This window comes from Mus caroli, chromosome 2, assembly GCF_900094665.2.
Source record: "Mus caroli chromosome 2, CAROLI_EIJ_v1.1, whole genome shotgun sequence".
NCBI classification, from domain to species: domain Eukaryota; kingdom Metazoa; phylum Chordata; class Mammalia; order Rodentia; family Muridae; genus Mus; species Mus caroli.
Genome location: NC_034571.1, coordinates 124,641,136 through 124,654,975, shown reverse-complemented (window position 1 = coordinate 124,654,975; position 13,840 = coordinate 124,641,136). Strand labels below are relative to the sequence as shown.

Below are 13,840 nucleotides of genomic sequence, written 5' to 3'. Positions count from 1 at the left end.
GGGTATGGGGGACTTTTGGGATAGCATTGGAAATGTAAACTAGGAAAATACCTAATTAAAAAAAAATGTCTGTTTCCTTTGTATATTACCACCTCTCTATAAGGTCAGACAATGTTGTTGATTATTTTAATTTTGATATGTTACTCTTAATACACGTCACATGTTATGTTCAAGAGAGAGATTAAACACATCAGCTCTGGATTACAGTGACTAGTAGAGTTTAGTGCTCTGACGAAGGATTGTTTGCCATTACGGCTTTATTGACTATTTCTCTTTCCTGAAGACTGTGTCCACCAATCTGTCTTATCTACTTCACATTCTAGGAATGAGGCTTCCTAGAACAGTCGACATTATACTGATGTGTGGCTCCTACATGCACAGGTTGTGACCCTTGGCCAACAGGAGGAATTGTAAGCACAGCTGGTAGAAAGAACTGAGTGTTCTGGAAGCCCAATTGACTGATTAGGGTTTCAATGATATGGAGACATTGGACTGTTGTAGATCCAGACCCAATTAGATTTTATCTTGGGCTATCTTGACCCCTAAATAGACATTCTTTGCCACCTCTACATTGGACCTAACATCATGTGATGACAGATAAATACCTTTTGGAACATCTTAATAAGACCATAGTTTCCACCAACCAAAAGCTGAGAGTGTCATCGGGGGCCATAGCTGGGAATCTCCTTTGCTCTAACCACCAACCTAACATATTCACAGTGTATTTGAAGGTGCCCTGCTGTATGACTCTTTGTTATGTTGCTATAAAAACTTCATAGCAGAAGAGCTCTTCCACACTGGGACATGGAATTTGGGGTTACCTCAATCTGTGTTCCTGATCCTTGGTCACTCATATTTGACTCCAGAGTAAAGTCTCTCATCCCCTTTGAGATGAGAGCTGTGGTTTTGCATCAACAACATAAAGCTGGGACTACTTACTGGAAGACAGGATCGGAAGTACCCTCTACTTTTCTGTGTTCTGGAAAACAAGGGGTGCCGACTACAAAGCCCTTCTCTTATTCTGTATGACTCAGTCAAGACCATGGACACCCCTTTGCTCTCCTAACCTAGCCCAGAAAGTTCCTTCAGATTCCCATCCTTTGCCTCTCACCAGTGTTCTCTGGGCTGCAAATACCACTGCGCCGTCAGAATACAACCCTAGTCAATCCGACTTTCTCCTGAATTCTGACCTCTACCCAACCTGAGCCAGTGCATGAGCCCTCACTGCCCTTCCCAAGATCAGGCTGTGACCTTCTAACAGGCTGTGCTCAGTGATCATCCTAGTTTTCAGCCTTGCTTTCTTCCCCTTATTCAAAAACAAAAATGAAAGCAAAGTCCTCCCCTAAACTCATGAGACGCTTGCAAATACTTTCCCCCTAAGTTACCCAGAGGCCTTGAACTCTGGTCCTCTGCCCTCCACAGTTGTTGCACAGAGCCACACCACCCTCCAGGCTTGATTTTCAGAACTTAGAGCCAGAGTTCACAGAATAGGGGAGCTCTAACTTTGCAACAATCTGTTAACCCCAGTGTCTTCTAACTGACCCAATTTAATGAATTAATCAGTCTATTTGTTTGCATTTGATGGATCATGGATAATGAAACACAGGTAGCAAAAGATGAATCCCCCATCCCACTCTACTCCCAGGCCACCGCTTAACTGAAAGTAAGGCACCTCAGTGGAGAGACCCAGTATAAGGGAGAAGGAGGAGGAGGAGGGGGAGGGGGAGGGAGAGGGGGAGGAGGAGGGAGAGGAGGGAGAGGAGACGCTGGAAGTGTGAAATAAAAGGCACATTGGGCTAAGAACAGGCTGCCCTGAGAGGAAACTCGACCACCACCATCAAGAAAGCCCATAAGGAACAGAGGGTAGAGAAGGTCTATTCCAAAGCCACTTAGACAAGAACAATGTTTTTATTGCTTTAAGCTAGAAAAGTAGAGAAAAGGGTGTACTAGGACATTGGCTTCCTTTTTTCAAAACCCATGTAGGGTTTCCTTGCTTTGTCAGTTTTTGTGAGAGCGCATCTTCTGGTGTGCACGCACTTTCCTTTCAAACTATTTCAAATTGTTCTGGAGAACAGGAGAGGTTCTGGTCTTGTCTGGCACCCCTCATAGAGCTGGATTCTGGCTGGCTGAAAAGCCCGATGGTCCTCTTGAAGGCATGCTTTTAAAAGGCATAAAACTTCCTACCCATCAAGTGAAATGCAGGCTGCTAGTTATACTTATTAAGGATAATTACATCATTTTCACTTAAGAGCAAGTAGGTAATTTAACTTGGCAGACATCAAAATTACATTTAAATAGCAGCAAAAGGAGACAAAATACAGAGGTGATGGTTGAATGGGCTCAAAGACCTTTTGACCACCTTTGTAAGGCTTGAAAAATGGTTCCTGTCACTTTGCATATCCCCCCCCCCCAACCTTTCATCTGAAAACATCAGCCTTTGAGGGAGTAAGGACTTTGTTTCCATTCAGGTTAAGAGACACTTCTTGGGTGTTTTTTGTTGTTGTTGGTGGTGGTGGTGGTTTTTTTTTTTTGAGGCAGGGTCTTGTCTGGTACCCATTATGTTGTCTGTTGTTTCTTCTGAGACGGTTTCCTAGCAACATGGGCTGAAGCAAAGTTAAGAATTACAGTTCTTTTGGCTGAAAGACTTCAGAATTGAAAGCAGAGGATACTTCACTAGCTTCAACATTTCTTGGGTATCCATCTTGAAGAGTCAGGCTTCACTGAACTTGGAAGGGGAGAGGATGGGATAGGAGGGAAGGAGTGGGTACAGCACCAGCGCTGTGTGGGCTTCGAGGCAGAAGTGCCTGCTCAGAGAGCCTTGTGAACCAGTTGTTAACATTGCAAGGATTGTACAAGACACTTAATATCATATTGGCATCTTAAAACTGGCTGTGGTGAGATTATCTGGAGTGCAGAGAGATGTGCGTGTGCTAAACTCCTCCCTGGAAAGCCGGTTGTTAAAGACAGGGTTGAACACTTGCTGGCTTGCTACTTCTTGCCTGGAGTACAATGTTTGGCCACATTCACTGGTGAGTTGGGAAGATGAGCTCTTTGCAGCCCTTGTCCTTAGTCCTAACCGGCTGAAGACATCATCATGTACTTTAATTGCATTTTTCATGAGGTTGGGCTAGAAAATGTGGCAGGTGGATACGTTTTACAAGTAGCCTGACTTTCCTGACAGAGAAGATGGAGAAGAAAAACGCCCTACTCCTGCTTCCACATGAATGGGGCGTCTAGGGACACAGGAGTAGCCGTTCTTGATGTTCATAGGACTCAGAGATAAGGGAGAAGTATACCATTAGAACCACATTTCCAAGTGTGCCTCTCCTGTCTGAATGGTCCCCACCAAACTCAGACTTCTTCTGTCACCAGCCTGAATTTCTTTACTTCCCTCTAATGCTAAACTCAATTTAGTTTCAGGATATGGACACTAGTTGTGTTCTATTTCACACAACCACGAGGTTAGACTTTAGCTTTTGATCTATGTTAGTGTCCTGGCTAGCTTTGTTAACTCAATACAGCCTAGAGTCACCTCAGAAGGGAGTCTTGTTTGAGGGACCTCCCAAATTAGATTGGCCTATGGAAATGTCTATAAGGTATTGTCTTGATGGTTAATTGATATGGGAGGGCCCAGCCCACTATGGGTGGCACTATTCCCTAGGCAGGTGGTCCTAGGCTGCAAAAGAAAATTAAGAATGAAGCTGTGAGTTTCTGTTTCAAGTTCTTGCTCTGACTTCCTTCATCAGGAAGAGTAACCAATAAACTGAAATAACCTCTTTCTATCCTTAAGTTGTTTTTTATCTGTATTTTATCATGGCAACAGAATGAAACTAGACTAGTTACTGAGGCACAGGTCATGAAGATGAACCACTCTTGAATTATGTTATCAGACATCCTGAGGATAAGAAGGCAGACTGAAGTCACTTCACCTACAACTACACCAACAATGATAAAGATAATGACAATTACCATTTATGAAGGGTTTGCTATGAAGGCACTGTGCATTTATTTCCTAAGCCATAAAATATCTCCTAACGTGAATACCAAACAGATGAACAAGCAAGACACATTGGGAGGTTACACAACTCACCCAAGGACATGACTGGTAAATGGGATGTAATTCTTAAGCTAGATGTTTCTTAACTCCCTTACAGTTACCACAGAGAAATCCATTAAGGGCAGCATCAATAGTCAGAAAACCTTTTGTTCATGGTTTGGATTTCAACTATTTATAGTGTGAACTGTAAACTAAATTATTAGGTAGAGAAGCTATGTATTTGCAGAGAACCTACCATGAACATTTTGTCACGTCTTCTGTTATCTTAAATTCACACAAACTGAGGTCAGCACCATCACCCTCAGATAAGAGCATGAAACAAAATTCGGGAACCTTTTAGCTTAAATTCACACAAACTGAGGTCAGCACCATCACCCTCAGATAAGAGCATGAAACAAAATTCGGGAACCTTTTAGCTACTCGCCCAAGGCCATTCAGCCATTTGTCTGAGGACTGCAGAGCAGGCTCCCTTCTCTGTATTACTCCGAGTGAATTGCCAACCTTCTCTGCACGCTTGCTTGAGGGAAGATGGGTGTTGGTGTTTCCTTTCAACCCACTTTGGCATATGTTGGCATAAGTCACTCCAGAAGACATGCCATCTTCCTCCAGGGAACAGCTGTTCTATTATCTAGAGAGAAGAGCATATCTGGCCCTTGCAGTTGCTGTTTTTATCAAGCCCAGTGTGTATAGCCTTATCGGAGACCCCATCTTATCAGCTCTACCTTGAAAGTTGAAGGAATCATCAAAGTTTGTTGTTTTTGTAAAAAAAAAAAAAAAACGTGTTATCTTCATATTTGACAAGCAGTCACAATATATCTTATTATTTTTTCCCAACAGTATGGGCAGATGGATTACTTCCAAACATGCAGTAGAAGGAAGAGCTAGTAACTTGATGTCAGATCTGTTATAAGTGAATCCAGTGAGGATATATGGAAGCCAGTGGTGTGTGAGCTCCAAGGGCTCAGAAGCCTGCCTGACTTAGAGTTATTATTGCTATGGTGAAACACCATGACCAAAAGCAAGTTGGAGAGGAAAGGGTTTATTTGGCTTATGCCTTCACAGCACTGTTCATCATCAAAGCAGTCAGGACAGTAACTCAAACAGGGCAGGAACCTGGAGGCAGGAGCTGATGCAGAGAACATGGAAGAATGTTGTTTACTGGCTTGCTCAGCCTACTTTCTTTTAAAACCCACAACCACCAGCCCAGGGGTGCCATTCATACTGGACTGGGCCCTCCCCACCAAACACCAAACAAATGTTCTAGGGGCTTGCCTACAACAGGCTCTTCAGGAGGCATTTTCTCAATTGAGTTTCCTTCCTCTCAGATGACTAGAGCTTGTGTCAGGTTGATATGAAACTTGCCAGGCACAGATGGTGTGTCAGACCGTGGAGCTGTGAGAGGGGTCAAGGAAGCTGAGAGAAGAGGCAAGGTCCCAGAACTAGTAAGGACAGGCTTATCTCAAAACTTACATAACTTTCCAATGTTGTTTATTTAAAACTGGGAACCACATTCTGTCTTGGCATTCCCTAAGAGGTTCTCAGTGTCAGCTTTGTCCCGGGGTCTTTGCTTCTCTTTCCTTGGGAAGAACCCCACGACTGGCAGAATGAGCGTTAGCTAAGAACAGCTTGATGGGGGTAGTGGGGGTGGTTGTGAAAACTAGTGCATGAACTAAGCAGACACACAGGTTGCACAATACCCTGCAAAGTCCTGGATAGAACGGTGCCCCAGGACCTGCAGAGATGGCTCTTCAGTTAAGAGGACCGGGGTTCAGTTCCCAGCTCACAACCATCTGTAGCTCCAGTTCCAAGGAATCTAAAGCCTACACACACACATACACACACACACACTCCATTTTCTAGAAGCATGTCTGATTCCAGAAGCCCCAGGAATTTTGACTTGTGATGGAGGTAGTGACTGCTGCACTTTGTCTTCCTTCATCTTCATCTAATAGGTTCAGTGACTTCTACTGTGTGCTGGCTGGAGTAGAGAATAATCACCCGCCCCCATTCCTGTCCTAGGGTTCCATGTTGTTAAAGCAGCTTTGTTCCAGGAGGATCTGGTAATTACTCTGTCACTGTGTCACCACGGTAACATATTTATGTATCTCAAATGTCATGAGCCCAGGGGGCCAAGATTTTAAAGCATCTTTATCTAGTGCCCTAGCTAGAGATTAGCAGCAGATTATGTTGTAGAACAGAGAACAGGCTGCTTGGGCCAAGAAGCCTTAGGAAGCTAATGTCTACTTCTCCTTTAGAAGGGGCTGAGATTCTATTTAGGGCTTGAGGACCAGCAGACCCTTTGGGGCTCATGAGACATGTTATAATCTCTGAGAAACAGTAAGAGAATCCTCCCCCTCCTCCATTCCTTTGGGGGATCATGAAGAGAAGGCAGGAGTGAAGATCCACCCCCATGTGGCTATAGGTGGCATACCCACACCTGTGATTCTTTGGTGCTAGAGCTGGGCTAGGAATTCAAGTTCAGTATTGCCAGAATGGCATGAGAAGAGAGAGAGAGAGAGAGAAAGAGAGAGAGAGAGAACACGATAGGACCACAGGCCAGGTCAGGAGAGGGGGAGTCAGAGAAGTGCCAGGAAGAGAGGAAGAGGATTGCAAACTGTGGAGGCAGCAAACACCACAAAGGAAGCTTGTGGGGGAAGATGCTCAACCACATGGATGTGTGGGACACAGTGGGACAGGTTGGCTGGGAGTGGAGCAGGTGCAGGGCACTCTGAAGGAATAGACAGCGCCTGAGACTTGAGGTCAAGGATAGCATTGTTTTAAGATGGGGGACATCTGCATGCTGAGACAGAGCGCCTTTATAGAAAGAGGTTGCGGGAGCAGGAGGGAGGGGGTTAGTCGCTACAGGAAAGAGTCTGTAGAGGTACAAAGCAAACTGCCTCAGCCTTCTGTCAACCCTGGGCTGGTGCACAACCTTGGGACTGAGGAGCAGAGGCTGGGAGCACTGAAAACGATGCCCAGCAGGGACCACTGGCTCTCACCTGGCTCAGTTCCCTCGAGCATCAGACCTATCCTTTCTTGTTGGCTCTGGCTCTGGGCAGATCCTGTCTTGGAGACACTCCTCACCTCTCTATGAGGCTCCTACCTCATATGCAGCCTCTAGTGAGGCCTCAAAGAACCTGTTCACTTGGCTGCTCTCATGGCAGATCCTTTCATCCTGTCCAAGGGAGTACAAACCCTGATGTGGTAAAGATGCTTTACTTGAAAGCATCACTAAAGAGATGTCAAGACTGAGGTCAGAAGAACAATGCTCTCAAAGATTAGGCAAAAGGGTTTTGTTTTGGTTTTGGTTTTCACAGGGAAGATTGAACTAGTACAGCTAGGAAGAACCTGGACAGGGAAGGGGGTGAAGGCAGGCCAATGTGGGTGGTGGTGGGGAGTATCCCTCTTGGGTTCTTAATTTCATGAATAGAATTTAGAAACAAACTTAGGAGAGAGCCTAACAATTTCGTCAGTGGACAATTTCACTAGCTGCTATTAAGAGACAAATAGAGCAGGCAAGCCATAGATCTCAGCAGCTGTTAGAAGGAGCATGATAGAAAGCAGGAGGCAGAAGAGGAGGTAGCCTTTGAGAAACAGAGCAAGGAAGCCCCCAGTATTTAGGAAAGCATGCTTAGGCTTCTGTGCATAACTGAAAGAAAAGGAAGAAGAATAAAAGGAGTAAGTTGACTTTCAGGCTGAGGACTTAGCTGTGGAAACTCTGTGGAGCCCACTTCACAGTTCCAGGAAGGACAAGGGCATTTTCTCATTAGGGGGATAATTATTCCTCCCTCTCCTTACCATGGCTTTCAATTTATCATTTCCTGAGGGTTGGTCTCTTAGCTAGGCAATTGACTGCCCCAGATGGATTGACTCTTAAGGGAGGAGACAGTATATGCAATGTTCTACTCTTTGGCGCTATCAGAATGTCATCTCCACCTAGGTCCTGTGATAGATTCCATTCTTCTTACAGGGAAGAAATAGCTTTCTTTAATGGGCCTCTACAGAGCCTTAATGGCCTCTAAGACTATTGTAACATTTCACCTCAAGAGTTAAGACTCTAAAATCACTTAGGAGACAGGCTGAAACTGAACAATAGCTATAACTCATTTCCATCATGGAAGTTTAGAGGACCAGTTCCAAAACTGTCCAGAGGGTTTAGCTTCTGGACTGGAGTTCCGGTCACACTCTTTGTATACAGCCTCCAGACAGGGTAGCTCACTTATGAGAAGCTAGATATGGAATTTGAGCCCTCTTCTGACTTGCCTGGCCTCCAGCCAAGACACAACCAAGGGCATTATAGAATTAGAATTATTTGTGTTCCGAGTCTGTCCCTAAATCTTCCCAATCAGTTCCTGTATCCTGTTCTCATCAGCATGGCCTGTCAGAGTCTGAGGATGCTGTACTTAGGACACCTTTTCATAGGGAGGGTGATATGATTCTCCTGTTGAAGGCAGACCAAATTTCAGAGACCTACGGGAGAGTTGAGGACCTTAATTGGCATCTGGCTGTCACCAATTGTGTTCTGACTGATCGGTAGAGGCAAAACAGGTCAAGAAATCACTTATTTTGACTCTTTTCCTTTTTCTTTCAGACAGTTTTTGCTATATAGCTTAGGTTAACCTTGAATTCATAATCCTTCATCAGATTCTGGAGTGCAGGGATTCCAGGTGGAAGGTACCATGTCTAGGTTAGTAAATCATTTAGGAGGCTAAGAATGAAAATTAGGAGGTCCTTTTGGCTTTGTCTGGATGACAAGAGGACAACTGGAATCTTATCCAAGTCACACGGACAGCAGAGTCCTTTGTAGTAAGCCATTTCTCATTCACAAAGAAGCAGAGTGTGGGATGTGAGTTCTTGACCATCACTGTTCTCAAGGTCGCAAGGTACAGGTGTGATTCAGCATACCTACCCACCAGTTTCTCAGTCCCCTCTCTCAGACCTGCAGATTCCACTATTTCCAGCAGTAACCTTGAGGGATGGGGCCTGGGGCTGCTGTCTTTAGCAGACCATCCTATACTATGTGAGGTTCTGGCAGTGTGATGGCCAACATTATGTACAATTGCTCTCTACCTTGTAAGTTTTTGTAAAGTGTACCCTATCAGCTAACACTCCTAAGATGGATGCCTTCCTAGAGTATTTGGGCTGTTCTTAAAACTGTCTGATGTTGTAAAAAGTTTGTTTGCCTCTGTTGTTCTTACATGATAATGGGTCACAAGGCTAACTGCTGGTTCTACTTCTGTACCAAACGCTTGATTGCTCAAGATAACCAAGGCATCTGCAAGGCATCGGTAATAAAAGTTTAGCTCTGCCTGCATGTAGGCAGGGTGTGTGCCAACTCAACCCCCACATTGTAACCTGTGTTTTTTTGCCTTTATAAACCCCAGACTAACAGTATCTGGGAACACACTTTGAGAATCCCAAGTCTCCGGTGTGTAGCTGGCCAGTATCTAATAAAGGTCCAGAACATCTGGAGACTCCACGGAGATCCAGGCGTTCAGCCCGATTCACGTTTTCTGATCAGCCTTGATCTTTCGGTGTACTTGGTTTTCGGTGTACTGAGAGCCAAGACTTTGCTCAAGCCGAAGGAGCCACCAGTCCTCAGCACCTAGATTCCACTGAGGAGTCTGGTCTTCTGGAAGCTGAGAAAACTTGGATAAACCTAACATTTAGAGGTGGCTGTCGACAGGTTCTCCACGCCTGGATTGTAGAAGAGTGGCATCGGGAGCCCTCTCAGAGGTAAAGTTTCTGCTGGTAGCAGGCATCTGTCTGTGAGATTCATAGGAAAGCTGGACACAGAGTTAATTCCTGAGTCAGAGGAACCACTGGGCCCTAGCTGCTTCCTTCTGGAGGCAAGGGAAGGCTGACGAGAAGCATTAGTGCCAAGTGGGAGAACACTGTGGCTTTGTGTTGTGTGCCTTACTTTTTGTGTCATTTCTTGTCCTTGAAGAAATTGAAAAGATGGGGGGGGGGAATCTTCCACCCAGAAACCTCCCCTGAGATGTGAGGAAGTCGCATTTTAAGGACTTCCAGAGAAAAGGCCCAGGAGTGCAGAGAACAGAGCGATTCAGGAGAACTAACTGTCCTTTGCTCTCTCTTTTGGCCTTCACTTCAGGTGGGCTGGCCTGCTGAAGGCTTCTTCAAACTTTCTCTTGTTTACAGAGTGCAACAGGAGGTCTTTAGAAAACCAGGGAACCGGGACCAACTAGCCAACATTCTGGCCTGGGGGTTCCTGGTGAGGAATTTCTATCCCAGATGAGAGAGAAGCAGCCAACTCAGTCCCCTAATGCCGCCAGTTTTGTTTCAGAAGAATTAAAGACCAAGGGGCGGGACAAATTTCTGCCTCCAGCCCCTACCATCCCCATCAGACAAAGATGGACCACCACCCTGTGTGGCTGGGGCACCAGCCAGGGACTGTGACACCAGAGGCATGCTGAGTCCCCTCACACCCAGGGTGGGACCTCTTCCTGACCCATCTTCTCCTGGCCATTCACTATCCTCCTCCTCCTTTCTCTTACAGACTGCATCCCTGCCTGCTCTCACTGAGGTGGGATAGAGTCACCATGGCTTCCCTCTCAAGACACATCCTACCATGCCCCTGACATGCTTCCCCCAGGTCTTTGCCTACAGCTATCCTCCCTTTGAAAGAGATCTCCACACACTCAGGGGCCACTCAAGATGAGGAAGCTGGGAAGGGCCATAAATCAATTATAGCATTTGGTCCCCATATAACTGGAAACTCTAAATCTCTCTCTCTCAGAAAAAACCCAAGGCTTGATCTTTCTGCTAGAAATGGTGTTTTATATCCATCACCTACATGGGCAGATTGTCAGCAGCTACTTCAAACTCTCTTCACCACAGAGGAGAGGAAGGGAGTCTGGTGAAAGGCCCAAAGGCACTTGGGAAATGATGGGTGGGGTCAGCTATTGATCTGGTGGCAACTGGAGACATTTTTCCTTCCCAGCAACCAGACTGGAATTCTAATTGTCACAAAGGTAGGGAGTCTGTCTGTTAACCTTTTTCACCAGACTCTAGGGAAGTCTTGAGGCTGTAGCTAAGTGCCCCACGAGTTGTCTAAAGTAGGTCAGATAACTCAGGATTTAGATGAGTCACTGTCTGCTTTCTGGAGTGCCTCCTAAAAGCTTACCCAATTTACACACCCCATGGACCAGGAGGTTCCAGAAAACCAGAGCACTGTCAATATAACTTTTGTGTCTGGATCAGCATCAAACATTAGGAGAAAGATTTAGAAAACAGAAGGCTTTGAAGCATAGGCACTATCAGAGCTAGTCAAGATCATCTCCTGGGTATACAGTGATAGGGACAAGCAGACTAGGAAACCAGCTAAGATTATGGTGGCATCTTGCCAGGGAGAAGAACCTCAGCATCCACGACTTACGAAAGAAGGACCAAAGCCGAGGGAAATGGATTCTGGGAGAGATACTCCCTTAAAGAAAGGCCAATGCACCTATTGCAAAAAAAAAACCAGCCATAGGAGAGGAACTGTCTCAAACAGAAGCAAAGGTCTGCATTGGTGCTCCAGCTAGATACAGATTGATGGGTTGGCTCAGCTACCGACCTTCCCACCACCTCCAGCCCAGGATAACTCTGAAGGGGACAATGTTTCCTGTCAATTTCCTTGTGGAGATCAGAGCCACTTACTTGGTTTTAAAGCAGGCAGCTGGGCCAATAAGTAAGAAACAGATTTGTAATACAAGGAGCTACTGGTTCACAAATTTTTTCTTGGGCCACCAAAAGAACTATGGACCTGGGAAAGGGGACTGTGACCCACTCTTTCTTAGTCATAACTGAGTGCCCATACCCTCTATTGGAATACTCCATGCTCCCCAAATTAAAGGCGGAAATACAGTATGTAAAGGATGAGATAATACTAAGGTTTGGACCGCCATTGCTCATAAGATCAGACAACAGACTCTTTCTATCTAAGGTTACTGAGAACAATTCTGCTCTTCTGGGAATCACTTGCAAATTACATTGCAGGTACCATCTACAAAGTTCAGGACAGGCAGAGAGGATACATCAGACCTGTAAAAAGACCTTGACTAAGCTGGGCATGGTGGTGCACACTTTTAATCCAAGAACTCAGAGGCAGAGGCAGGCAGCTCTATGTGAGCTGGAGGCCAGCCTTGTCTACAAAGTGAGTTCCAGGACACTCAGAGCTGTTATACAGAGAAAGCCTACCTCAAAAAATCTAACCAGCCAACCAACCAACCAACAAACCAACCAACCAACCAAAACAACCAGCCAAACAAAAAGAACTTGACTAAATTAACCTTGGAAACTGGCAAAGGATGTGTGCAGCTCCTCCCCGTTACCCTTCTTAGAGCTCAACCTACTCCTCATGTAAAAGGAAATTCTAACCACCATCTTCTTCAATCTGTACAGGCTCCAGGACACTGTGACCTCTTCAGTTAAGGCTGCTTTCAGAGGTCCACTGCTTTAAGGCATCCTTCCCAGGATCAAGAGACACCGAGCTGAGACGCTGGGACCCTGCTAGACGAGACCACCACATCATCCTGACCACCCCTGTGCTGTCAAAGTAGACGGAGTCTGCACCTGGATACATCACTCTCAGATCAAGTGTGCCACTGGAAACAAGATCTAGTTAAAGAAAAGTGAACTGTCACCAAAACTTGCAAAGATCCACTAAAGATAAGGGTACCATGGGTTTTAACCTAAGGATGCTGTTTTGTCTGGCTATATTTCCTTATGTTCTTTCCTCGAATCTAATTTCAAAACCCCAAGGTTCTCAGGGTCCTAAACAGACCAGACCATCCCCTAAGGCATGGAAGTTCCAGGTAATTGCCATAGAAAATCAGAACAAGACCATAGCCTCTACCTTCTGTCCGGTGACAGGATGTGCTAGTACTATAAGCCTCACCTTTGATATAAGGGACACCTGCCAAGGAAAATGTATACATGAGCCCTACAATGCTATGACCTCTCCTATATATGTTTGTTTCGTATATGAGCAAACTCGCTCAGACTGTAAGGACCCAAATTATGGAGGATGTCCACACTGGGGCTGCAAATATCATAGTACTTGGCCCAGATGGGGAGGAGAAAGGCCATCCAGACTCAACTCTGTTGATTGGCATACTAAGGTCATGTACTCGATCCCTGACCCCTGGAATGACAGATGGAGAATAGGGGTTGAGGGTCATATCTACAGACATAATGAGAGGGATACAGGCTATGACAAGAAGACTAAGATACTCATCTTTAGAGGTTTAGACAGATTTCCATCTCCAAATTCCTCGGGTTGAATGTTATAACCAAACCAGGTGTTATACCCGCTCCTGGCCCTGATGGTGAGGTCACTGGCTGACATCACTTTGTATTACCACCACCTTTCTCTCTCTCTTCCTACTAACCCTACTTCTCTGACCGCCTTTGAGTTCCTAATGACATGTTAATATCTGTATACTTGCTCATGAATGTTACTAATCCAAGTGCTATGCCTGATTGTTAGTCCTGAACCCTACAAAACTCTCGCACTGTGTAGGACTCACTGCATACCAGAAGCTCATTCGATCACTCCCTTTGCCAGTTACTCATGGGTGTATCTTTCCACTCAAGCATCAAATCTCTTCACATAGGCCAAATCCAAGCTGGGGGGACTTATTTCTCCTCAAAGAGCTATGATGTATCTAAATCTCCCTTTAAGAGTAAATGAAGGCTTTCCATAAACATTTCTCAGTTCCTCGCAACACTTTGTCAAGTGCTCCTCCTTCCCTCCCTCCCTCCCTCCCTCCCTCCCTCCCT

General features: G+C 45.4%; 1 protein-coding gene across 3 annotated transcripts in view; it reads left to right on the top strand.

The window, feature by feature from the left end:
- Positions 1 to 13,765, top strand: part of LOC110290507 (endogenous retrovirus group FC1 Env polyprotein-like) — a 24,918-nt gene extending 11,153 nt beyond the window's left edge. For 2 of the 3 annotated variants that reach the window (XM_021157060.1, XM_021157059.1), the window contains one exon: positions 12,461 to 13,765. In XM_021157060.1, coding sequence (XP_021012719.1) covers positions 12,739 to 13,341 — 603 coding nt within the window. In that variant the 5' untranslated portion in view covers positions 12,461 to 12,738 and the 3' untranslated portion in view covers positions 13,342 to 13,765. Of the gene's footprint in view, positions 1 to 9,458; positions 9,794 to 12,460 lie in introns of those variants that run through there. The other variant, XM_021157061.1, reaches the window with a different exon arrangement.
- Positions 13,766 to 13,840: the final 75 nt, after the last annotated feature.